Source organism: Anabrus simplex, chromosome 1 (genome assembly GCF_040414725.1).
Source record: "Anabrus simplex isolate iqAnaSimp1 chromosome 1, ASM4041472v1, whole genome shotgun sequence".
Lineage (NCBI taxonomy): Eukaryota > Metazoa > Arthropoda > Insecta > Orthoptera > Tettigoniidae > Anabrus > Anabrus simplex.
In genome coordinates, this window is record NC_090265.1 from 182,070,278 (window position 1) to 182,098,035 (window position 27,758).

General features: G+C 39.5%; 1 protein-coding gene across 1 annotated transcript in view; it reads right to left on the reverse strand.

Annotated features, from left to right (window-relative positions):
- Positions 1 to 27,758, reverse strand: part of LOC136885432 (rho GTPase-activating protein 44) — a 382,026-nt gene that overhangs the window by 218,864 nt on the left and 135,404 nt on the right. The window contains exon 11 of the mRNA XM_067157983.2: positions 11,049 to 11,128. Within this exon, the coding sequence (XP_067014084.2) occupies positions 11,049 to 11,128 (80 nt within the window). The remainder of the gene's footprint in view (positions 1 to 11,048; positions 11,129 to 27,758) is intronic.

Consider the following 27,758-nt stretch of genomic DNA (forward strand, 5'->3'; position numbering starts at 1 on the left):
GTGCCTCTCGACAAAAAGATCTGGGCGGCCCCTCTCCCTGGTACATCGGCGCACACAATTCCGGCGATAATTGCGGGCAAGACAGAAGCGCGATTCATCACTAAAGACGACCCTATGCCATTTGTCGACCCACGTCGATCTTTCTCGACACCAGGCCAGCCTTACACGTCGCTGTTGTGGGGTCAATGGAACACCTTCTGCAAGGACATGGGCTCGTAAGCCAGCTGCACGCAGGCGATTATCAACTGTTTGTTGTGTAACGTGCGGTGCCACAGCTGCTCGAATTTGCGCTGCTGTTGCATGGGGTTCCATCCGGGCCATCCGAATGATGCGGCGATCCTCTCTCACAGTTGTCTGTCGTGCTGGGCCTGTGCCAGGTCTACGAGTGTGGGTACCTTTATTTGACCACTGCTGCCATACACGTTGTTCCGTAGATGCCTGTCGGCCAACACGTGCAGCGACAGTCCTTAGCAATAATCCAGCCTCACACAGCCCAATTATTCGAGCCCTCTCAAACGGCAACAGTTGTTGATAGCGTGCTCTTCTCTGTCATCGAGGCATGTTTGACGGGGAACACTTCACTGCACAGACTGCAAGTCAACTACGCTACACCAGAGTCCGTATACTGGAGTTGATTCCTCCGCGACCAATCAGTGCGGAGACCTGTAGCAACAATCTAATGGGTCTGAAACTTGGATCGTTTACATACCTACATGGCATAGTTCCATATCTTGAAAATCAACACAAACGACCAATACCTTCATGATGTTGCAATTTCCATTTTCTTAAGTGTATCATTTCATGAATCACTTCTACTTCATTATTTCTAAATTTGATTATGCATTCTAGCACTTATTTTCTAACACCTTGAAGTTTTCCAGATTAGAGTGCCTGGAAAGATCATTTGGTCAGTGGAGTGGTGAAAATCTTGGCCTGTTGCAGCCACACGGTTTTTCTTCATGGAAGCAATCGTTTTTAGCTTAAAACCTGTGGTGTTAACTATTATTTTATGGCATTATCACTTATGAATCATGCACTATTACACAAAAGAATACATACTCCAAACTGACTGGAAATAACTGAGGAAACATGTTACAGATAAAGACAATCTGGTCATAAATTGGCTGTTCTGATGACTCATGGGATTAGAAAGCTGATGAGGGAAATATTGCAGAAACTTCAGTTTTTCATACATACACACATACATACCTCTTTACTACAGACTTATGTTTTTCAGTGTTCAGTCTGCAAGCTGCTGTGAATTAACTGAACGCCTCCACAATCTTACTAAGTATTGAAAAGGTGGAAAAGTGTTTCATAGAAATTTAATATAAGTCAATATGGACAAGACTGAACCAACATGGTTAAAATAATCAATTCCACAATCCTCAGTTTGTAACTAGCTCTGTGGCCTTGTAGAGTTCTATACTGTCTATCTTTAAATCATTAGAAACTGGATCTAACCATCGCTGCCTTGGTCTCCCTCCTACTTCTCTAATCCTCCATGACCGAATCCATTATTCTCCTATGTAAGCAGTCCTCGTCCATTCATCTTACATGACTTCACCGCCAAAGCTGGTTTATGAGTACAGCTTCACCTATAGATGTCAATCCTAACATAGCCTTAGTCTACTCATCCAGTTTTTTAACAACAAAAAAGTTTGAATCGAGGGTGGGGAAATCACGCGATGGGGACCGATACGTAAGTAAATACAGCAGCCTTGTCTTGACAATGAGATCATGGTTAAGGAGAAGACCAAATACTGCACTAGTGTATCTTACGCAACACTGTACTTCAGCATCTATGTTACCATTAGTCGAGAGGTAGGCGTAGAGATATGAAGAGCATGAATTTTGTTTTGCAATTTGTTTTACGCCACAATGATAGACAGTGCTTATGGCAGTGATGGGATAGGAAAAAGGTTAGACCCTAGCAAACCAACACCAGATGAAACACCTAGATGATGATTATTGGGTGACAAAAGTGAAAAGTATGCTAGACAGAATAGGAATGGGAGAATACTGGGATGAAGAGAAGAGATTCATAAAAAAAGTAACGATCCGAGTGTAGGACATGGAGAAACAGATGATTGGGGCAGAATGTGAGATTGCTGGATTGAGTGGCTCAGACGGTTGAGGCACTGGCCTTCTGACCCCAACTTGGCAGGTTCGATCCTGGCTCAGTCCGGTGGTATTTGAAGGTGCTCAAATATGTCAGCCTCGTGATGGTAGGTTTACTGGCATGCAAAAGAATTCCCGCGGGACTAAATTCTGGCACTTCGGTGTCTCCGAAAACCATAAAAATAAGTAGTTAGTGGGACGTAAAGCAAATATTATTATTATTATTATTATTATTATTATTATTATTATTATTATTATTATTAAAATGTGAGACTATAAGAACATTATCAGAATTTTGTGAAATTATTCAAAATATGTCAAGAAGGAAAGAAAGATTCCCGAATAGAGAACTAAGAGGTGTGGTGTGGTGGCTAATGGGATTATATAAAAACTAGCGAATGTACCCATGCTTCGCTACGGTATTCTACATTGTATTCGAATATCGAAGTAAATAGTGTACATGCAGTAAATAAGATTGTTTTAAAATTGCATGTCTCTTAGTGTTATCCGAGAAAGAGCATGGGGAGGTCCCCGTACGTTGTTTCCAATGTAAAGTGTTTGTTACGGATTTGTGATATAACGGCAGGCTCACTTGCCTACTGCCATTCACAATCGAGTTGGGAAGTTTACATTATAATTGCAGGCCCCATTGCCTACTACGCGGACAGAATCTATTTGGGGAGTTTTCGTTAAAATGGCAGCCCCCCTTTCCTACTTCCAGACAGATTACAGTTGAGGAGTTTCTATTATAATGGCAGGCAATTACCCTACTATCACTCGAAATTGAGTTGTGCAGTTATCATTATAATGCCAGGCCCATTTTCCTACTGCCAGCCAGCTTACTGCCAGTCACACCAAGTTGGTGAGTTTCCATCGAAATAGCAGGCCACTATGCCTAATGCCAGTCACATTTTAGATGAGGACATTTCTTTATAATGGCGGGCACCCTTGCCTACTGCCAAACACAATCGGGTAGGGGACTTTTAAACAAAACTGCATGCTCACTTGCCTTCTGCAAGTCAAATCGAGAAGGGAACTATTCATTACAATTGTAGGCCTTCCTTACTAATGACAGTTACACAGGAGTTGGAGAAGGAACCCTTTCCTACTGCCAGTCAAAGTCGTTGTGGGGAGTACTGATTACAATAGCAGACCCACCCTTTCTCGATCGCTACAAATCGACATCAGTGAATATATATAGATCGACATACGAAAGTATATGCGTGTTTACAATATTGAAGACCTTCATTTACAGATTAACTGCTACTAAACGTACATCATATCGACAAAGGATTATACCATAAGACACGCCGGATTTAGTGGCCTAAATGGCTGGTCCTATGATATGTCATCTATTCTTGGGTCAGATTGAGTTAGAAACGTGGAACAGGGTAAAGGTTTTGTAAGATTATCTCACATTACATTACTTTTCGGATAATTATGTGACAGCTACATACATAGCATTTGGCTCACATATGGCTACTGGGTGGGCCAATTTTTGTGAAGAGTTTGATGATTCTGTATTTCATATAAGTAATTGAAAGTATGAATTATGCATGTGAAAATTCCAAATTGACTTAACATCGATTAATAGAGAAAAATCAAACGTAAAATGGATACAGATACGGCAAAAAGTCATAAGACCAAGGTTGTAGATCATCCCAAATTGAACGGAGATTGTGCAATCCGTTCTGTGATAGGAATTTCTGAAGGTCTGCACCATCATTAAAATTGCCTGCATATTACGATATTCTTCAGGGATAAAAAGAGAAAAATTTAATGATCTAGGATGTTTCCCGTTCATTACAGGCTAAAACGTATAATTTTGTCAAATTTCAATTATCTTCTTTTTCTTCTGGCAGATTATGCCGCAATCTGTATTTTGGGCGAGGCGGGTAAAAATTAGGACTTTCAGGAAACTAAACCAAAAATTATGGAGATGGTCATTATTACCCCTTAAACGGAAAGCTGTATGAAAATTTCACCAAAATAGTCAGTGTAGAGGCACACAGTCATTATGATTTGATTTATATAGATAAGGAATCTGCTCCATGTAAAACGCCTTTTAGGCTATGTCCGCTGGACTTAACCTGCAAAAGTGACCATTCATGATATCTCCCTTATTAATCCTCCTGACGAAAAAATGCACATGAAAAAAAAAAAAGGTTTAGAGGTGGAATTCCATCACGTTTGGTCGATTTCCAGTCAGGTTGGTCTTGTTCTGTATATATTGTGGAAGAGTAAAATCACCATTTCGGTTCCCTATAAACCACCAGTCCATTCCGGAACATGAAATATTATTTACGTTTAAAACCTACCTTTGGACAGGTGGATGCTAAATATAAATTTTGGTTCGAATGTCTTCAGTAGTTTTCAAGTTGTAAGGAATACGCTTTACAAGCACCCGCCCGTGAGTTAAGTCCGATGGGACTTGTACAGAAAAACGGTCCGTTAATGATATCTCCCCTATTAATACTCGTATCGAAATGATGCACATGAGAAAAAAGGTTTAGAAATTAATTTCTACCAAGGTAGGTAGATTTCCATTAAGTTTGGTTGTGTATATTTTGTGGAAGTGCAAAATCACTGTTTCGGTTTCGTATAAACCTCCAGTCAGTTCAGGGATTTAGAAACAATATTTGCCCTAAAACCTATCAAGGACAGGTGTATTCTAAATATGAGTCTTGGTGGAAATACATCCAGTAGTTTGTATCACTCGCGTACATACGGCGTAATTAAGGAAGAAAATAATACAGTTAAAAAAGTTGAAAGGATAGAAAATGGATTATAACTGAGGACAGCCGGATAACGACAAATATGTAAATGCCAAGTGAATGTATTGAAAAATCAAATGCCCCTCAATAAATTATGCTAGTGTGAGTTATGGATATAATAAAGCAGTAACAGAGGAGAAATTTAGGTCCAGTGATTCTTAGGTAAACAAATAATAAGAAGATGACTAATGGTGTTATTATTTAATCTATTCAAGGGCAGTTATAACATCCAATGATATTCCGCCAATATCCCGCAGATAGGCCGATTGACGCCTCTCTTGCCTTCTACCCAAGGAACAACCACGAATTTAAAAGCATGATGAGGAAAATGGCAATGCGTTACTTCCCTGCTAGCATGCAGTCAGAGACGTTGCCATGGTAACCTGTAGGTTCGTTGTCGGTCTGTCGGTCACTCAATGCAGAGCATGATACCAGCGGAAAATTGTAAATTTCTCCGTCATGTGAAGAGTAATGTAAATTATGAACATAACGAAAGTTGTTTATAATGAAGAGACGTTTCACGTACGGTAAACTAAGTTTATAGAAAATCAATAGCATACGAGAAAATGGAGGAAAACCAGAATGGTTTTCCTATAAACCCCCCGTCTATTCAAAGATTTTAAAACAATATGCATATCGAAACCTTTCCCGAGATGAGTATACTCTAAATATGAAGTTTGGTTGAGATCTATCCAGCCGTTTTGAAGTGATGGTGGAAAAACCATTCAGGTTTTCCTGTAAACCCCCCATCTATTCAAAGATTTTAAAATGATATGCATATCGAAACCTTCCCCGGGATGAGTTTACTCCAAATATGAAGTTTGGTTGTGATCTATCCAGCCGTTTCGACGTGATGGTGGAAAAACCATTCTGGTTTTCCTATAAACCCCCGTGTATTCAAAGATTTTAAAATGATATGCATATCGAAACCTTCTCCGGGATGAGTATACTCTAAATATGAAGTTTGGTTGAGATCTATCCAGCCGTTTCGACGTGATGGTGGAAAAACCATTCTGGTTTTCCTATAAACCCCCCGTGTATTCAAAGATTTTAAAACGATATGCATATCAAAACCTTCCCCAGGATGAGTATACTCTAAATATGAAGTTTGGTTGAGATCTATCCAGCCGTTTCGACGTGATGGCGGAAAAACCATTCTGGTTTTGCTATAAACCCCCCGTGTATTCAAAGATTTTAAAACGATATGCATATCGAAACCTTCCCCGGGATGAGTATACTCTAAATATGAAGTTTGGTTGAGATCTATCCAGCCGTTTCGACGTGATGGTGGAACAGACAAACAGACAGACAGACAAACAAACAGACACGAAACGTAAAAACCACCGATTCGGTCTTGAGTTGACCTAAAACGGATAAATATCTGAAAAATTGGCAAAACAAAAGAAATTACAGACAGCGGACCCCCTACAATTTTATTTATATAGATAAGGGGCTGAGAGAGAAACATAATGAAAATCATGGTTTACTCTGTGGAGAAATAGTGGAAGAGGCTCATCTACTGAGAGTATTTAGGTGAACTGGAGCACTTAGAATTAAATATTTTGGTGGTGAATATAAATTAAAAATAGAAAGAGAGAAGGAATTCTATACAATAGCTAAATCGTTAAACAAAGAATGGATCACACCAGTACGAATAGCAAAGTTTTTTTGTATTTTAAGAAGTATGTGGCAGAAGGAAATGAAAAGAGATTAGCACTAACTAAAAGTATGAAAAGATACCAAGAACATGGTTGTAGTGTTATTGTCACTATTAAAGTGTTAAATTGCACGTGAATCTGTTTAGCTTGCAATAGATGAACTGTGTCTTATTCAGCTGCCGGAAGGTATCAATTCTTTCAACATGACCTACAAGTGGCAACAAAGTTGGAACGAACATCCACCCAACAATGCTCACCTGGTTGAAGATCCTACAAAGAAGGTAGAGGGATTCCAACTACCACGCCAAACCTTGTCGAAGCTGAACCGCATTAGAACGGGTCAAGGGAGGTGAGGTCACACTTTTAAAAAATGGGGTTTCCGTACATCTGCTGCTTGTGACTGTGGAGTGGAGGACCAAACCATACAACACATTGTTCAAGAGTGCCCACTTCGTGCATTTGACGGTGGTCTGAAGACTCTACACCAAGTGACACCATGTGCTCTGGAATGGTTGTCAAATTTGGATATTTCCATTTGATTATTTGTAAACTTTTGTGTACTTGTACAACCATACGATATATATATATATATATAGCTGCTGGAATTCCTTAGCTGTAGGTCGAGAATTCACAGTGTCTATTTAAGCTGAGGAGAAATCTGTTCGGACTCAAAACAAACACACACTCGTGCCAATTAATAGTAAAGGTAAGATTCATGTTGCCTTAGACAATAAAACACTGTTAATGCCTGGACAAATATAAACAGCTTCCATTTTTTTAAACTATAATTTAGAAATTACGTGGGAATAGTAATTAGGTGTAAGTGTAATCTTTAAGGTCAAACTGAGAGAGTTTAAATACGGTATGAACTGAGTGGCCAAAAGTCACGGGAAGGGGTGTCCCATTAGAAAATGGGCCGTGTAGGACCCCTGAGTGTTGCGGCTAGTGGGGCGTAGCTGAGCAGTCTGTCACAGACACCCGTGTCGTGAAGATGGCAACACGGCAGCACTGCGGAGATTACATGCAAATTCGAGTTTCTGAGGTCAATAGTGTCGAGGGTGGATCTTACACGGGTCATAGCACTGTGGAGATTACACGCAAATTCAGGTTTCCAAGGTCATCAGTGTCGAGGGTAGATCTTCAAAATCGCAGAGAGAATGTTACCACTTGCAAAAAACGCCACACGGGAAGACCACAGGTGTTTAATGAACGAACATCACGTTGCCTCCACAGAACCACACTGGGCGCTCGACTGGCTACTGTGAGTCAGATCACCGTCCAGTTGAATGTTGCGAGTCAGGAACCCATTTCTACCAGAACTGTAAGGAGGCAATTGCACTGCATAGGCTTCACTGGCCGACGACCTACTCGTGTCCCTTTGCTGACACGTCTACACAGAACTCAACGCTGTGCACGGGCCCATGAACATCGGCAATGGAACAGTGGTGAAGTGTGCTATGGTCCGATGAACCCCGGTTCCAGTTGTATCGAGCTGATGGGCGCGCGAGTGTGTGGCGTATGCCCCATGAAGCTATGGATCCTGTGTGTCAACAAGGTTGTGTTCAGGAGCGAGGTGGCTCAATTCTGGTCTGGGCGGAGTTCTCATGGTCGCAAATAGGCACCATTGTCCGGCTGCAGGGAGCGCTGTGCTGACAGGTGCACATTATGTTGACATTTTTTCAGACCATCTGCACCCCTTTCTGGTCCTCGATTACCCTGATGGAGCTGCCATGTTTCATCAGGACAATGCGCCATGTCACTGTTCTGTGGTGGCACGCAGGTGGTTGGAGGAGCACTCCACTGAAGTTACGACCATAGATTGGCCCTCCAGATCCCCGATCTTAATCCAATCAAGCATTTATGGGATGCTGCCAATGCTGGTGTACGCTCCATGAACCCCGCACCAACTACACAATATCAATTGTGGGTAGCAGTGCAAGAAGCATGGGTCCAGATCCCTCCAGAATGATTCCAACACCTTGTAGAGTCGATGCCTCACCGTACTGCTGCCACTTTGAGGGCTCACAGAGGAACAGCTTATCATTAACATCACATTCAGTGTCTTCCCATGATTTTTGGCCACTCAGTGTATATGAGGAATGGTTCAATTATAGTCCTTAGTCTGATAAACATTATTTTCTTCCTTTCTATTCTACAGGTCAAGTGGTTCAGTTAGTAGAGCGCTGGATTTCTGAGCCTTAGGCAGGTTAGAATCAACGCAGTCTGATGATATTTGAAGGTGCTCAAGTAGATCAGTCTTATGTTAGTAGATACCTGCAGGTGTATGTACATATATATAGGTAACTTTAATGTCAAATTCATTTTATTATTTAAAATTTGTATTGCAGTGAATTTTGATCACAGTCGCTTTTAAAGCTCCCTGAGATGAAGTGAATATTTTACGCCTCCAGGCTCCGTTCACCTCTTAAATTAATTTTATTATGTAAAGCACCTTTATGTCCTTGTTTATTTTCAATTCTAATTTTAACTGTTTTTAAACTAAGGTATTGTATCCACTTAAGTCTTACTTTCCCTTGTCATAAGCCCGAAACCCACACAAGTTCCACATATTTATTTGTTTACTTTTGCTTTACTTTCTGGTGTGGTCTATTAATACCTACAGTTAGAGGCATACTGGGCTACACACTCTGTTCAGCTTTGATTTCTTTTCACGCATCGTTTCTAAAACAAAACAAAACAAAACAAAACAAAACAAAACAAAACAAAACAAAACAAAACAAAACAAAACAAAACAAAACAAAACAAAACAAAACAAAACAAAACAAAACAAAACAAAACAAAACAAAACAAAACAAAACAAAACAAAACAAAACAAAACAAAACAAAACAAAACAAAACAAAACAAAACAAAACAAAACAAAACAAAACAAAACAAAACAAAACAAAACAAAACAAAACAAAACAAAACAAAACAAAACAAAACAAAACAAAACAAAACAAAACAAAACAAAACAAAACAAAACAAAACAAAACAAAACAAAACAAAACAAAACAAAACAAAACAAAACAAAACAAAACAAAACAAAACAAAACAAAACAAAACAAAACAAAACAAAACAAAACAAAACAAAACAAAACAAAACAAAACAAAACAAAACAAAACAAAACAAAACAAAACAAAACAAAACAAAACAAAACAAAACAAAACAAAACAAAACAAAACAAAACAAAACAAAACAAAACAAAACAAAACAAAACAAAACAAACCAGACCAAACCAAACCAAAACAAAACAAAACAAAACAAAACAAATAAATGATAAAGTACTGTACACGCCATGTTGAATGTAATAATGTATTTCTACCCCTTTAGTTCAGTTTCATAATGCAGGGTTGGGGATGAGGTAAGATGAATTTATAAGCATGTTTTTATGGCCGGATGCCCTTATTGACCCTAACCTCAGTTGAGGAGCTAATGAAGGTTAAATGAATTATGGTGAGTGAAAATTGAGTTAAGAGGTGGAAGGAATCGGCTGTGGCCTATGAATAGGAACTGTCCGGCATTTGTCTAGAAGTGAAAATGGGAAACCATAGAAAACCATTCTCAGGACAGCTGACAGTGGGGTTTGAACCAACGCGCCTCCCAAATTCAGAGCTTGGCTCCATAGCCAAAGTGCATTAACATGCGCAACCATTTTTTTTACAAGTTGCTTTACGTCGCACCGACACAGATAGGTCTTATGACGACAATGGGAGAGGAAAGGACTAGGAGTGGGAAGGAAGCAGCTGTGGCCTTAATTAAGGTACAGCATTTGCCTGGAGTGAAAATGGGAAACCGACAGTGGGGTTCAAACCCACTATCTCCCGAATACAGGATACTGGACGCACTTAAGCGACTGCAGCTATCGAGCTCGGTCTACATGCGCAACCAATCACTCCACTTGGTTAATAATAATAATAATAATAATAATAATAATAATAATAATAATAATAATAATAATAATAATAATAATAATAATAATAATAATAAAAGTTTTATGTTCCCGTAACTACTTTCACAGTTTTCAGAGATGCCAAAGTGCAGGAAACTTTGTCCTGCAGGAGTTCTTTTACTAGTACATAAATCTACCAACATAAGGCTGATTTATCTGAACACCTTCAAATATCACTGGACTGAGCTGATTTGAACCTACCTATGGACTCAGAAATCCAGCACTCTACACACTGAGTCATTTGACCTCTTGAATAAAAATGAAGAAAAGAATATCAGACTAAGTGCTATAACTGAACCATTGCTCATTTACATTACGAATTCTCTTAACACTGACACAGGTATAGAAAATATCTTCTTACAAAACATCTAAGAGAGGATGTGACAAGTTTCGAAATAACTCAAAGAGCAGAAGGATTATCAATTAACACAAGAGTTTTTGGTAGCTCCTCAAATCTTTCAGAAAGGATGTGAATCAAGAATCAAGGAACTTATTCAGAAAACACAGAACATTAGATGTACGTTGAATTGCATATCTACATTACCTCCAGGGAAGAACCAATCGGCGTAACTAACGAGACTGTCCACAATCAAGCTGTATGTATTTGCAGCATTCATATTCATCCTGTAAAATAACAATAGGAGACTAAAAACTTAGCAAAGGAAATTTCAATTACACATAACCAAAGATATGCAAAACGAGTTAAAGATTCAAAAGCAGAAAACACAAGTTGAAGTGTAAAGCCTGCATCCTCTGGATGAAATATCAGTTGAAATTATCCTTACAGAAGACTTGACTGATTACTGATGGTACACTGTTTTCATATAAGAAAATGCAGACCACTAAGCATACAATATGACTTTGGTTTCTACAACAAACAACATTTTGTTGCCTTCCATAAGAAGAATGTTTCAGAGTCTCCAATGAAGAAATCTGGTCTAAATGCATAGTGTACTATTTCTCATATTTTATTACCAATGAGATCAACCTGCAGAATACTGTACCTTCAACAGTGTTGTATGTTGAGGAATTGGTGAGACTTCTACAAATTACTCATTCACTACCAACCTACAAATTATGTGATGTGAGGTTAGCCAGTTTCCCAATACAGATCATTACTTTGCGATAGTTGTCAGTCATATGATCAGTTCGTGCGTAACCTCGGCCGAGGTAACACGGCAAGCGGCGTGTCGGTACTGTGCGGTTATCGCGTAGTGCAAGTGTGTGTTCCTAATACATATTTTGTGTAGTTCTTGGGAAATTGTACGTACAATCATGGCAAGTATCAGGAAGAACACTATAAAATGTGTTTTCGACGACAGGATTAATAGGCCTTCACCTTTAGAAATCCATCGTTGGGTTAGTCACGAACTAAAACTTAACAGAGACCAAGTGATTGCTATACAGTTAAATAACGGAGAAAATGCTGTGTACATAAAACTAGTATCTGTGACTCTTTATGAAAACCTTCTAGCACGTCACGAAGGAGTGAAAACTTTTCTATTAGCTAATGGTGGTACCACTAAAGTAACGGTTTCGGCAGCGGACACGTTAACTAAACGCGTACGTGTGTTCAACCTCCCTCCAGAAGTAAGCAACGATCGTCTTGCACGAGTGCTCTCTACATATGGAGTAGTCAAAGACATCCAGGAAGAACGGTGGAATGAAGCCTACGAATTTTCTGATGTAAGTAATGGCATACGAATTGTAAAAATAGAACTTAAGTACCCTATCCCGTCTCAGCTTATGCTGAATGATTGTAGAATTCTACTATCGTACGAAGGACAATCAAAATCATGTTTCTATTGTAAAGAAACGACACACCTTCAAATAGATTGTCCCAATAGGAAAGCGCGTTCCGCGCTGAGTAGAAAACAAACATACAGCTCCGCAGTGGCCGAGTCTGATGGGAGCAGTACACTAAGCAATACAACAGATGCAGAAGTCGGCGTTCTCTCGCCTGAATACCCAACCGTATTAGAGAGTATTACTCACACTCCGCATAAACAACAACACAACTTTCAAGAAACCTCGCTTCTAGCTGACAGCATAGCAGACACATCTTTACCTCGTAGTACGGAAGAAGCAATCAGGACACTTTGTAGCGACAACCTGGAGAAGGGGGAAAATATTCAGACACTACGGGAGACTGTAGATCAGGCGGCAGCTGACGAGAACCCAGTTGGAATGAAACAAATAGTAAATACACCACTAGAAAGACAGCTGTGGTCTGAGGATATGGAACTTCAGGACGACACTCATACACCAACAGGAGACACTCAGTTAACCAACAAGAACACACACCCAGATTTTACAAACCATCCAATTACAGACAACAAACAAACACAGCCTGCTTCCTTGCGCAGTGCAGACATGGAGCTTACACCGGATTTAGACAATTCTTCCCTTGCTGACCCTGTAACTGATCCTAACACACCTACAGGACCGAGTGTTAGTGAAAGTGCAGTGACGTTGCTAGCAGGTGACAAGACTACCCCGAATACGACAGGCAGTACCAAGGACTCTCACAACCTACAGATGAAAGTTGTCAAACAATACGTTGCACGTGACGAATCAAAACCGTACAACACCCAAAGGCGTAGTACCTCACGCAGTCGGCTTAAATAATAGAAACTCTAAACCAGAGTATGTGTGACAGTGTATTGACCACAACAGCTTAATCACATCCTTCTACCGGAATGAATTCTACTACAATTACCTTGATTCTTCCCTTGTTTCTGCAGATGACTCTTCTACGTTGTGTCACCACCTTGAATGTAGGCGGCGTCAAAAGTCTAACCACGCAAGCTCTCCTTCAGGATTTTCTCAGGGTTCATGACATAGATATCCTATTTCTTCAAGAAGTTAATGATCCAAACTTAGACTGGCTGTCGGGATACGAATATAAAGTAAACGTAGGTCCATCACTTCGAGGTACGGCTATAATATATCGAGCAGGACTGACTGTTTCTGACGCGGAGTTTCATCCCAATGGTAGAATTGTTTCTGTGCAATGTGAGGACACCATTTTTATTAATGTTTATGCTCCGTCCGGTTCGCAAGGGCGTCTAGACAGAGAACGCTTATTTGAAGATGACATCAGATATTTTGTGCAGGGCCCTATTAACAACATAATTTTGGCCGGTGATTTTAACTGTGTATTAAATCCGCGTGATCAAACTGGACATTTCAATAACTGTCGCAGCCTACAAAATCTTGTTGAGGGATTACAGTTACATGACGTTTGGGAACTGAAACATGGAACTGATGTCCAATTTACATTCTACAGGGCTGGGTCGGCTTCTAGAATAGATCGGGCGTATATATCACGAGAGATGAAAACTAGGCTACACAGTTCTGAGGTTATACCGGTGTCCTTCAGTGACCATCATGCTCTCCTCTTTCGTTACTCAACAACAATACGACCACCTCTACATGGGCATGGATTCTGGAAACTTAATGCGTCCCTCTTGTACGACCAAGATGTCCAAATTGATTTTCGAGCACTATGGATGAAATTGCGTAGTAAACGATCTAAATACCATTACCATGTGACCTGGTGGACGGATACTGTTAAACCAGAAATTAAACGATTTTTTCAAAAGATTTCTAAACAACGGGCAAAGGAAAAGAGGAATACCTTGAATTTTTATTATGAAGTTTTATACCAGCTTCAACGACAGCAAGCCAGTGGAGAGAATGTCCTTAATGAAATGAAAGAACTCAAACACACTATCATTAATATTCAAGAGAATCATCTGAAAGGGGCGTTCGTCCGTGCAAAAGTCCCCTCAGTATATGAAGAAGAGCGTGCTTCACTATTTCACATTTTGACTGAAAGACGTAAAGGGAAGAGGAAAGCAATTACTAAACTCCGGGATGAGCATGGTCACATACAGTCGGAGATGACAGACATTCTCAAAATTGGTGCAGACTACTTCACAACACTATTCCATGACGACCCACCCATTAATCAGCCCTCTTACAGCATCCTACAGCACGGTCTACCAACACTGAATAAATCGTATGAGTCAAGTTTGATTGCAGACATTACCTCGGAGGAAATACTCTCTGCACTTTCCCAAGCACAGCGTCATAGCTCTCCAGGCCCAGATGGAATAATTTATGAATTCTACAAAATAATGTGGGACATAATAGGGGGTGACCTGTTGCAAGTGTACCAAGAAATACTAGAGCGGCCACACATCTTAATGGAAGATTTCACGTCGGGAATTATTCTTTTAATTCCCAAAACCACAAGACCTCTAGAAATGGAAGACTTCAGACCGATCACCTTGCTAAATACAGATTACAAGATCTTCACTAAAATAATAGCATCTCGAATAAAACTGCAGTTGAAACAGATCATCGGACCATGGCAATCGTGTGGGACATCAGATCAAAATATTATCTCCAATCTGTTAGTGCTCAGAAACATCATTCTGTTACACGACAAAGCCTCATCGAACCTTCCTCCCACGACACTCGTAAGTTTGGATTTCCACAAGGCCTTCGACAGAATAAAACATCCATATCTATGGTCCACAATGCAAACTTTCGCCTTTCCACCTAAATTGATTGAGTGCATTAAAGAACTGTATAGAATAGCTACCTCACGAATCCTTATAAATGGACATCTAACTGGGAAAATACCTATACGGAAATCAGTTCGTCAAGGATGTCCCCTCTCTATGCTTCTGTTCATCGTAGCGCTAGAACCATTTCTCCACCGAATAAATCAGTGTATATTTGGCCTGTCACTCGGTGCACAAAAAGTGACAGTACGGGCGTATGCTGATGATGTGTGTGTTATCCTAACAGAACCATCCGACGAAGAGCGAACTCTACATATCATCCACGAATTTGAAGAAGATTCAGGATCGAACGTAAATAAGAAAAAGTCCGGAATGCTGCTTCTTGGCCGTCATCCATCACCTTCGCCTAATAGATCACTGCCCATTGCAACTAAGTTGAAGATCTTAGGAATTGTTTTCCAACAAAATTTTAAAGACATGTTAACCGAGAATTGGACGTCGACAATTAATAAAGTTAGAAACACCTTAATGCAGCAGCATACCAGGTCTCTGAATTTCATCCAAAAAGTATGGCATATTAATGTGTTTGCTTTATCTAAAATTTGGTACTTTGCGCAAGTCCTACCTGCAACAAAACAAATAACACAGCGTATAGAACTTTGTCTAGGCCACTATCTTTGGAGAGGTTCCCTATATCGGGTGAGACGTGATCAGCTGTACTTGCCGGTTACACATGGCGGACTCAACCTAATCTGTGTAGACCTGAAATGTAAGGCTCTGCTGGGAAGAACAATACTTAAATCACTGTCAGGGTTGCACACTCGAACAGAACTGACATTTCTTACACCTCCGGAGCCTGATGTCAGAGGTGGTCGACATAGGCATATACATCCTGCTTTCCGAACCATCGTTGGTATCCTTGACAGCCTCCCGCAGGATCGGAAGGAACGAAAAGAATTTCACACGACAAAGAATTTCTACACTTACCTGCTGAAAGGATTACAGCGACCAGTACCGGTAGAACAAAAATTTCCTCAAAGAAAATGGAAAATGGTGTGGTCAAACGCTAACAATCAACAAGTACCCACCCCGTGGAGGTCATCAGTCTACTCGTTAATTAATGACATCGTTCCAACAGCAACAAAACGATTTCGTCACAACTTGTCTGAAGATAATAAGTGTGGACATTGCGGCGAGGTTGATACCACAGTGCACCGAGTTACATCTTGTCGAGAAGCGCGACTTGTCTGGACATGGACTGTCAATACAGTGCGGAAAATACACGGAGGTCTGTCTTCTTTATCGACTGAGCAGTTAATGATTGGCGAATTTCAACTGGAGGAAAAATCAGCAGTGAATGCTGTAACATGGTTGCTAGCGGCGGCAGTGCATTGGAATTTGACGGCATACGATAAGAGTGGATGGACTTTGGTGGACTTTATCAGATCAATCAAGACTGCTCGTTGGGAACTGGTAAAAAACCGCAACATAGAGAAATTTGCGAAACATCTATTTCATTTTTAAATGTATTTTCTGTTATGTTATCCGGTGAGGTACTGAGAACTGATAACAGTGAGATGACTCTGTATTTTTTTTTAAAAGAGTGTTATTCTAATTTTGGATTCTTTCCTTAAATTATAACGTGCAGTTTAGTGTTTCTATTAGACTCAACACTCGTATACAATTCTACAGGTGTGCTTTTGGGTTTCAGGTCAGTCCCTTTCTTTAAACTGTCATTTTAAAAAATTAATTTGCAATGTGATTTGTACTTTGTAACTTTGTACTTTTGAAAAGGCGAATAAATTAAAAAAAAAAAAAATATGATGAGCTGACCTTGGATAATAGGCAAAAATATTTTGTTCCTCATTGATATACAGTAAAATTAAGTCACTGCATATTAGCACAATCAATATTGGAAATTCTATTATACCTACAAATGCTTAAACTGACAGAACTTATTTTATATTTTGTGCTTTTGAATAATAAATATATTTGTTTAAAGAAAGCACAGTAAAATACAGTAAAATCCCTCTTATCCAGCAATAATGGGCCCAGACTAGTACAGGATAACTTATTTTGCAGGTTAACTGAGATTTTCTATGGACTAGCTCAAAAATGCATTATTTATACTACATATCACATAAATATTCTCAATTAATGAATTTAGGCATATTGTAGAACTTCCAGAGGTTTTAAATTGTATTTTAATAGGTAACTGTTAAAATGCAAAGGATCCATTGATAATGTACTGAATCATAATTCTAAGCTTTACAACATAGCCTACACAAATTAAGTGAGAAAACAGTTTACAGTAGTCTACAGAACATTCACCATCACTGGTATATATATTGTTACAAAAATGTACTAACAAATAAATATGAAGGTATGGCAAGAATGTTGATGACTATCCACGTTGTAGTGTAACAAATGAATATTTGAACTTCTTAAATACATCTCTGATATCTACCTGTTTGCATGACTCCCTCCAACGTTTAAAAAATAAAAATTTTGAAAACAGTGCAAATGTATTATGTTGTGAGCTGACAAAGATAAAGAATGCAATATGAATGGAGAGAAACTATCAGAAATGTGTGCAGCAGAGGAATTACACATACCGTACTAAATGGTTGGTGGTCAGGGGATAAAAAAGGGAATTAACTTACAAAGTCGATTCGGGAGAGAGTATTACCGATCTAGTAGTCGTATCTAGAGAGGCACTGAATTAAAGACATAAAGGTAAAGAACTGGGCAGCATCTCATCATTTCCCAGTTGTTACTTGATTGTAGAGAAGTGAAGGGAAAATGAAGGAAAAACAACAGATTACTAATGTCAGAAGCAGTTGGTAAGATATAAGTGGAGAGAGGAACATAATTTAGGAATGATTATTGGGGGGGGGACAACATTTGAATTTTGAAGTTAGGTATTGAAGATATGATGAAGAATAATAACATAGATGAAGCAATACAAACTGTTGAAAGATCGACAGTAATACCAGGCAGCAAAATGGCTGCAAGATTGCTTTTTTTTTTTTTTTTTTTTTTTTTCCCTAGTTGTTTCACGTTGCACCGACACAGATAGGTCTTATGGCGACGATGGGACAGGAAAGGGCTAGGAGTGGGAAGGAAGCGGCCGTGGCCTTAATTAAGGTACAGCCCCAGCATTTGCCTGGTGTGAAAATGGGAAACCACGGAAAACCATTTTCAGGGCTGCCGACAGTGGGGTTCGAACGTACTATCTCCCGAATACTGGATACTGGCCGCATTTAAGCGACTGCAGCTATCGAGCTCGGTGCTGCAAGATTGAGAAGAGAAAATAAACAAAACTTGTGGTATAATGATGAGTGTAGGAAAACAAATCTGAAGTGATAAAGGCACTAACAGCATACAAAAATAAGGGATTGCATGAGTTAAGGATACAATTCTGTAGGAAAGGAAGGAGTACAAATATTTACTGAGTGAAAATATAAAGAATTGGCAGGCCAAAGAGGTACAGTAATTAAATAGATATTGTAAAAAAAAAAAAAAACCAAGAAAGAATGGAACTGAATAAACAAAATTTATAGAGAAAATAGATGTAGTAACCATGTAAACATAAGCAACGATGAGTGGATAAAGTATTTCAAGGGATTATGGATGAAGTACTAGTGCTAATGAAAAAATTGAAAGGAGGGGAAATCAGGTGCTATTAGTGGAATCATGAATTTTGGAAAGTTTTCTTTTACAATTTGCTTTACATTGTACCAACACAGATATGTCTTATGGTGATGATGGGTTAGGAAAGGCCTAGGAATGGGAAAGAAGTGGCCATGGCCGTAATAACAGTAAAGCCCCAGCATTTTTCTGGTGTGAAAATGGGAAACCATGGAACCATCTTCAGGGCTGCCGACTGTGGGGTTCGAACCCACTATCTCCAGAATGCAAGCTAACAGCAAAGTGACACAAACTACACAGCCACTTGCTCGGTCATCATTAAAAGAATAATACATAATTACTTAGAGGAAAGTTGGTGAATTACAAGTTACAGCTATAGATCTACAGAAAGCTTTCGATTGTGTTAGCAGATGGACCATTGCTGCAAGGCTGGCTAGAACAGGGGTGTTGAATTAAAAGATTAATGCCACAGAAGAACTGCTTTCAGAGTTTAAATGTGCGATTAAAGTAGAGGGAAATGGTAGGATAAATTCATTCAAGTAGGCATTGGGCTAAAGCACGGGTGCAGACCATCATCAATATTGTTCATAATTTTTATTTAACAATATTTTGGATAATGAAGGGAAGGAGAATATGGCATTCCCATGTCTTAACAATAAAGAAATTCCTGGTCTGGTTTTCACACACATCATCTTTCTGCACTGAGCAAATGGCCGTGCGGTTAGGATCGTGCAGCTGTGAGCTTGCATTCAGGATACCCCACTGTTGGCAGCCCTCAAGATGGCTTTCTGTAATTTCCCATTTTCACACCAGGCAAATGCTATACCTTATTTAAGGCCACGGCCACTTCCTTCTCAATTCTATCCCATCATAGCCATAAGACCTATCTGTGTTGGTGCAATGTAAAGCAAACTGCAATTTAAAAAAGTCCTCCTGTTCTAACATCAGTTGGTATGCAAAGCAGCATGGATGTTCATGAAGATTTTGGCAAATAATACGAGAGTCGAGTCATAAGTCATGGCAACCATTTTTTTTTCTTGCGAACAGGAGACAACACGGAAAATCTAAGATATGCATTTGGAAATATAGGGCATGTACTTATACATAATGCCTGAAGGCAAATTCTGACTTCAGGAGATTCTCGTAGGAAAGTGACAGAACACAGGCCATGGGTAAACATAGTTTTATTATGGTATAGACAGCAAATACACAAGACTACGTACAAAGGACAGGTTTCCACTGGTTACAGACCTTCGAAATAATCACCCAAGGTTTCCACTGTGCGTTGCCAGCGGTGGGGCAGGCGGTGAATACCATTCGCTGCATGTGTATCGCTAACGTGTGCTCTCTCCGAAATGCTGTTGCGATGTCCTCTTTGTTAGCTTCTTGACTTTGGGGATTAGATCATAGCCACATGGGCTCAGATCAGGCAAATAAGGCAGGTGTGGAAGAACCTCCCATCCCCACCGTTGTAAGCGACGCTGAACGATGGCTGCTGTGTGAGCTGTCGCATTATCATGTAGGATTATGGCACTGTCCAAAAGATCTGGTCCCATCCCCACCGTTGTAAGCGACGCTGAACGATTGCTGCTGTGTAAGCTGTCGCGTTATCATGTAGGATTATGGCATTGTCCAAAAGATCTGGACGTTTGGTTCACACTGCACGGCGCAATTGGTACAACAAAGAAAGAATTGTAATAAACATATTTGTCCATGGACACTGAACGGCCTGGGCGAGGCAAATCGGCAGTCGATACTCTACCCCGTTTGAGCGTCTGCACCCAACTCGCCACTGTTCTATAGGACATGGCATGCAAACCTAATGCTTCCCGCAGCTCTGCATGACATTGGCATGCATTTCTGCCGCGGAGAACTGCTATTTTAATATACGATCGTTGCTCTTGCTTGTAGACTTCCATTTTGTGACGCTCTCACTCACACACTGAAATTGGGAGCGTGCTTAGACCCACACTGTTGTTTACATACACTATCTAGTGGCATCATACGCAAGTACATACCGTACATTTCCAAATGCATATCTTAGATTTTCCATGTTGTCTCCTGTTAACAATTAAATTAATTGGAATGCATTATTGTAGTTAGTTTCATAGGTTTCAGTCCTTAACTTTTGTGTTAGGAAAGTAAGCTTCATATAACAACGTACAGGTATAAAAGTGGTTTTGGGATCAAATTAAAAAATTTATTAAGCTAATGATTTTAATTATGTCCATATTGCATATACTGTACTTCCAAATATATTAGGAGATAAGTATCTTTAAAAACAAGAGCTCTGCGGTAAACAGAACAGGGATACATTTCTTGGAAAACTATTGTTATACAGTTACAGTTTGGTCAAATATTTTAAAGTTTTTAAAATTATTTTATGGCATTTTATCCATAAATTTAAGGGCATTTAACTGATAATTTTCAGTGAACTTCTAGGTCATCAACATCCACCCCTACTTATGACATATCTGAAACATCACGGATTTAGGAATTTCCCTCTCACTGCTGGCTTCACTTTGTGCATACTTGCAGTGTTCACACAAAACAACAAGGTCATGCAGTCCTTGTTTGTTTAAATCCCTTAGGAAATGTTTCATTTTCACAGACAAGAGGAGTTGTAGGAATATACCTCCACAATAATCCTCTCACATTAGCATTATAAAAGCCTGCCTAGTGGCCATGCTTGTTAAGGCATCAAGTCTGTATGGTCTGACACCAAGTTCTATTGGTAGAAAAAAGAAATCCCCTCATAATGTTGGCCAGCAGGGAAGGAGAGATGGTGGTATACAATTTCTAATCACTAGATTGCATGCCAAAAGCTTGGGTTCGATGCCAAACCTCTCCACAGTGTTCATATGGAGTAATGTAAATTTGACTCCTCATCCCGAGGTGATGTAGCTCTTTTCAGGCACACCCCCAATGGAGGCGAGTAGCATGTACCTATTTAACCACATACTAGCCCTGCAGCCATTCTTAAATTTCTGGCAGTACTGGAAATCTAACACGGGCCACCAAGGACAGCAGCTAATAGTGCTAACCATTATGCTACGGAAGCAGGCTTCATATCGAGTGACAGCATATGATGCTGTCAGTGGTGATTCGTCCATCGGATGGGGACATAGGACTTCTTGGTGTTATTTGACAAGAGTAGCCTATATATCAACACCGGGTCATCATCATTATGTCTGGCTCCACGGCTAAATTGTTAGCGTGCTGATTTTTGGTACAAAGGGTCCCGGGTTTGATTCTCGGCCGAGTCAGAGATTTTAACCTTCATTGGTTAATTCCGGTGGTTTAGGGAATGGGTGTGTGTACTGCCTTCATTATTAGAATTCATCATAAGTAGGGCCCCATTCTCATAGATGTGCAGGTCGCCTATCGGGCGTCAACTCGAAAGACCTGCACCAGGCCTCTCAGAAGGCCACAAGCCATTTATTCATCATCATCATCATCATCATCATGATCATCATCACACTCTCAGATACACAGGTGACCAGGTAGGCTTCTCCAGAAGCCACATGACATCAGTCAGCTGATGACAATAGATGAATACACCCCAGAAGATTTCAAAGTCATTAAGTGATTCTCACGTCAACCTCTTGCAGTGAACACGAGAAGTAGGAAACTTCAAAGTGAATCTCTTTGGAGGAAGAGCTGGAAACTTAATTCTTGCATTCAATGTAGTAAAAGATTTCAGTGTAATTGTACATTCGTGCAAAGTGCCAGGAAGACAAAAATATCTTGCTCCATCTCATCGACAATAAGAATATAAATGATAACATTATTTTAAAGTCCTACAAACTACTTTTATGGCCTTCGGAGATGTTGAAGTGCCAAAATTTTGTCCTGCAGCATTTCTTTGATGTGCCGGTAAATCTACCAACAAGAGGCTGGCATATTTGAATAACTTCAAATACTTCCAGACTGAGCCAAGACTGAATCAGTCAACTAGGGCTCAGAAATCCACGAAGTCTTCCGTTCGGCAGTGGATACAGGAGTTCTCAATTGAACAATGGAGGATAAAATTAAATATTACAACATGTGCAGCAAAAAGATGCATAAAATCTAGCATTGAATAATGAGACTATTACGTTAGCAACACGTGTATAGTGTTGTATATGTGTCCAATAGTATGAAACTTTTAATCTGACATGAAAACACAGTACATTTATTGCATAGAGCAACAAAATGTTAATGTTCTTTTATAAAAGAAAATCAGTAAATTTATCACTTTAAGCAATATGTTATCAATATTATTTTAACACATTCAGTCCCAGCATTTAAATGCTAGGTCCAGCCATTTTCATCCTCCTCTCATCTTCTATGCAATACTTTATAAAATATAACATTGCTCCTAAACCATATTTGTTGGAAATACAAAATTCTGTACATAAATCTAGTGAATTTTAAGGGTGTGATATCTAGTATAACACTCCTCAGGGTGAAGAGAAACACCACGTTTCATGCAGTATCACAATGTTTCACCTGTAACTTTATTCTTCATCACTCTCCATTTTCTTGCTCTTCCTTTTTACTGGGAGAAATTTCAAGAGATTATGCTCCTTTCTTTTTCCATTAACCCCTCAGCAACAGGGAACATTTGGATGCCACTTTACCCAGTGGACAGAGGTGATTCAGATGTGAGCACTAACAGAATGCAGCGATCTCTTTAAAAATTCACTGTTACAACAGTTTAGCTCAGATGTTTACAGTAGAGACTCAAAAGAATGTATTTTACATTCACTAACTTTATATTTATCTTATAGTGTAGTAATGGAGAAGAAACCTTGCATATTTTGTACAGAATGAAAGTGATGTTCTTGTATTTGCCTGGGTTGATTCACAATGCAATGAAAACTAGGGTAATCATTGCTTCGGGAACTTTGAGCAGAAGAACTGGGAATGATAGTTCAAAGATTCATTCAGCACAAATCTCAGATTAATGGGATGGTTAGTTCATTACTTTCAGTTCAGTCCATTACTTGGCTGCACGAACTATGCCCTCCCATTCCTTAAGTTATGCATTCACTCTATTAAATTTAATTACTTTTCATTCAAAAACTGCACAGTACCATCCTTCTGTGACACGCAATTAACATATTTCAAAGTGGCAGCGAAATAAGTAAATACAATTCATAAGAGGTATCAGCGAGTTGAAAGAATTACAGGAATTTTCACCAGATGATGTGAACATTCATATCAGCGAAGAGATGGCAATTTATACTATCAATCTACATAAGGAAACATCAAGTATTGAAACATATATCCGCTGGAATGCAGCAGAAATGCTCTCAACCGGAAAGATGTCAGACTATTTCAAACACTTTAGAAAAGAAAAAAGGAAACCTTCAAAGATATACCATTTCCATTTCAACAACTTTAATACTTTACAAGCTAGAACAAAATGAAGTTAGGCCTGCAGGGATCCATACCACGTATCAAAGTCGGCAGCATGTGAAGTAAAGGAGGTCAATATGATGTATGGTGGTCAGCATCAAGGGTTAAGCCAAGAAAGTGGATCTTTGGCTGGTGCTCATTTTGGAGGTGGGGTTACACATTGTTGATGACGATGAAGATGCTTCAGAAGATGCAAACATGCATTTAAACTTATTTCTATCTGGCATCAAGTTTCTAAAGACTGTTTGCAAGGAGAAAAGAAAGAGAGAGATTTGTTCTTTTGTTTTCTTTTATGGAGCCTAAATGCACTGAAGAGGGTGAAGAGGCCCGAAGGCCTGCAGGTTATGGGGTGACGCGTAGTCAGGACAATGAATCCTCTTGGCTGTTATCCTTGGCTTTCTTGACCAAGGCCGTCATTTCAACGTCAGATAGCTTATCAATTGCAATCATGCAGATTGAGTAGATCTTGAACCAGCCCTCAGGTCCAAGTAAAATTTCCTGACCTGGCTGGGAATCAAACCCAGAGCATACAGGTGAGAGATAGGAATGCTACCCCTACACCAGAAGGCTGGCTACAAACTTCTACACCGTACACATAATTGGAGTAAAAACTATATATGCAGGTTACCGAACACTGTGATTGCTGATAGTGCTTTTGACCATTTTTTGCACCAAGGTCATCAATTGTCAATCTAATGGGACTGAAATATTGCAGATGCTTGGTAGTTTAGAGTTGTCCACAATCATAAAAGGCTGTGATTCATACATAAATTTGAAACTTCCTGCAAATATTGAGACCTGTGTAGAATCTCTATGATGTGGAAAGTTGTAGAATATTTTATTTGTAAATCGTTTTTAGAAATATTCACTATATGATGTGGAATGTTGTGGTAGAATATTTTATTCATATTCCATTTAGCTACCTAACCTGTATGGTGTAAAATATTGTAGTATATTTTATTTGTATTCCCTTGATCCACTTAAGTAACTATTAAATTGTAAATTACCGCTCTGTAATAGCTGGAACAGTCCAGAAAGGTTGGAACGCGAACTTTCCCTGTCAGTTGTGGATTCTAGAAATATGTCCTTACTAATTCTGGAAAATGGAAAGTTTTGTTTTTTTCCACCTATTCAATACATATAAATTTTATAATTTAGGAATTTATTGTAGATTCCACTTGAGACATGTTTCGCCCTTCATTGAGGGCATCATCAGTCAAAATATCACCTCAAGGTAAAAAATCAGGTAACTGGTTAGTAGTAGACATGTACAAATTAATACATATTATTAGCACATACAAAAATTAAGTATGGGAAATAGTTGCACAAAAGTGATGGTTGAACATGTAGGTTTATAGATGAAAGGTCAGCACCAATGCCTAAAAATAACATACTCTATAATGTTCACTTCCGGAATTTCTGTTTTGATCTATCCATCGCTCATGTAACCACTACCCCGTATTACCCAAGGGCAAATTATGCTGAAAGAGTGAATCGTAACCTGCGATCTGCCCTCATTGCTTATCACTCCGCTGACCACTCTACGTGGGATTCTTCACTAAATTGGTTGTCGTTTGCATTTAACACTGCCGTCCATGAAAGACACAAGCAAACTCCTGTTTCGTTAATGTTGGCCTTTACTCCAAATGCTGGATGAGCCTGGGTTGCTGCGCGGCCATCCGACGTTGTGATATGGGTATCTTGTTCAAGCTCACAAGCCTCTGGTTTTATTTGTCATGCGGTGCGTATCCTAGCCTGGCCCCTATACTTATTTGGATTTGTTCATACTGGTCTCTCGGTTGTGCGTGTGTGACTGTGCATTGATGGATGAGATTTGTGATGGTTTCCGCATCTCGCGAATATTATTTTGTGCCTTCCTTACTTTCTTTATTATATTTGTTTTTGGCTTTGTATGCCCGATTTCTAAAAAAAATTCTTTCAGTTAACATGTTTCACTGTTTGAGATATTGATTGATTCGGTAACTATCGCGAACTATCATCTTCCTAGCTTTTTTTTTGGCCGGGCTTTTGCTTCTCGGTTCTTTTCTGATAGCTGGGGATGCGAGTCTCTACGGGGCTATTTGCTGTGGTGGCCCATGTCTTTTGAATGGATGTGGCTGTTGAGGCCCAACATTGCCATATACTCCATTACGCAACTTTCTGAGTTATATGTGGTCTTTTGTGCGTGTCCTACTTTTCACAGCGAGAAAAGGGATGCTTCGTATTTTGACTAACTGTTCCGAGAAAAGGTTTGTTTTATCACTGATGTAATTCTCACTCATCGGAACGCTTCCGTGACAACTCCGTTAGTGTTTGTAAAAGATAAAGTTTTCTGAACTGAAAGGAAATTGACAACACACACGGTATTCCTTGGATAAAACATTTAAATTATTTGTCATTTGTATCCCCATATTTTGTTCATTTACTCATTTAATTTCATTTTTATGTTAATAAACCCTTTTATTGGATCCGTTTTGTTTGATAATGATGCTTGTTTTAAGGGGCCTAACATCGAAGGTCATCGGCCCTCCGTTTTGTTTTATTAGGGGTCATACCTCTATTACTTCCTCCCCGTAATTTAAGAGGCACAAGTTCAGCTCCAGGCAGTTTTCAGCCTGTTCCTACCGAGTCCATGAGGTAAGTATTCACGTTATGGTGAGTATACATTTACTGTTCAGCGTGGGTTAGTGGGCTGTTAGAAAAAATGAGTGCAATTGCACCAGACAAAATAGTGACTGAATGGGTTGCTATATTTCTAGAAAATAGATTTCAGAGAATTAGAGTAGGCCAAGCTTTATCTGACCCTGTAATAATTAAGAGGGGAATTACTCAAGGCAGTATTATTGGACCTTTATGTTTGTTTGTTTTTTTGGCTAGTTGCTTTACGTCGCACCGACACAGATAGGTCTTATGGTGACGATGGGACAGGAAAGGGCTAGGAGTGGGAAGGAAGCGGCCATGGCCTTAATTAAGGTACAGCCCCAGCATTTGCCTGGTGTGAAAATGGGAAACCACGGAAAACCATTTTCAGGGCTGCCGACAGTGGGGTTCGAACTTACTATCTCCCGAATACTGGATACTGGCCGCACTTAAGCGACTGCAGCTATCGAGCTCGGTCCTTTATGTTTCCTTATGTATATAAATTATATGAATAAAGAAGTGGAATCAGAGATAAGGCTTTTTGCGGATGATGTTATTTTGTATAGAATAATAAATAAGTTACAAGATTGTGAGGAACTGCAAAATGACCTCGATAATGTTGTGAGATGGACAGCAGGCAATGATATGATGATAAAAGAGGCTAAAAGTCAGGTTGTGAGTTTCACAAATAGGAAAAGTCCTCTCAGTTTTAATTAGTGCGTTGATGGGGTGAAAGTTCCTTATGGGGATCACTGTAAATACCTAGGTGTTAATATAAGGAAAGATCTTCATTGGGGTAATCACTTCAATGTGATTGTGAATAAAGGGTACAGATCTCTGCACATGGTTGTGAAGGTGTTTAGGGGTTGAAGTAAGGATGTAAGACCCCAACTAAAGTATGGTTCCAGTGTATGGGACCCTCAGAGGATTACTTGATTCAAGAACTAGAAAAAATCCAAACAAAAGCAGCTTGATTTTTTCTGGGTGATTTCCGACAAAAGAGTAGCGCAACAAAAATGTTGCAA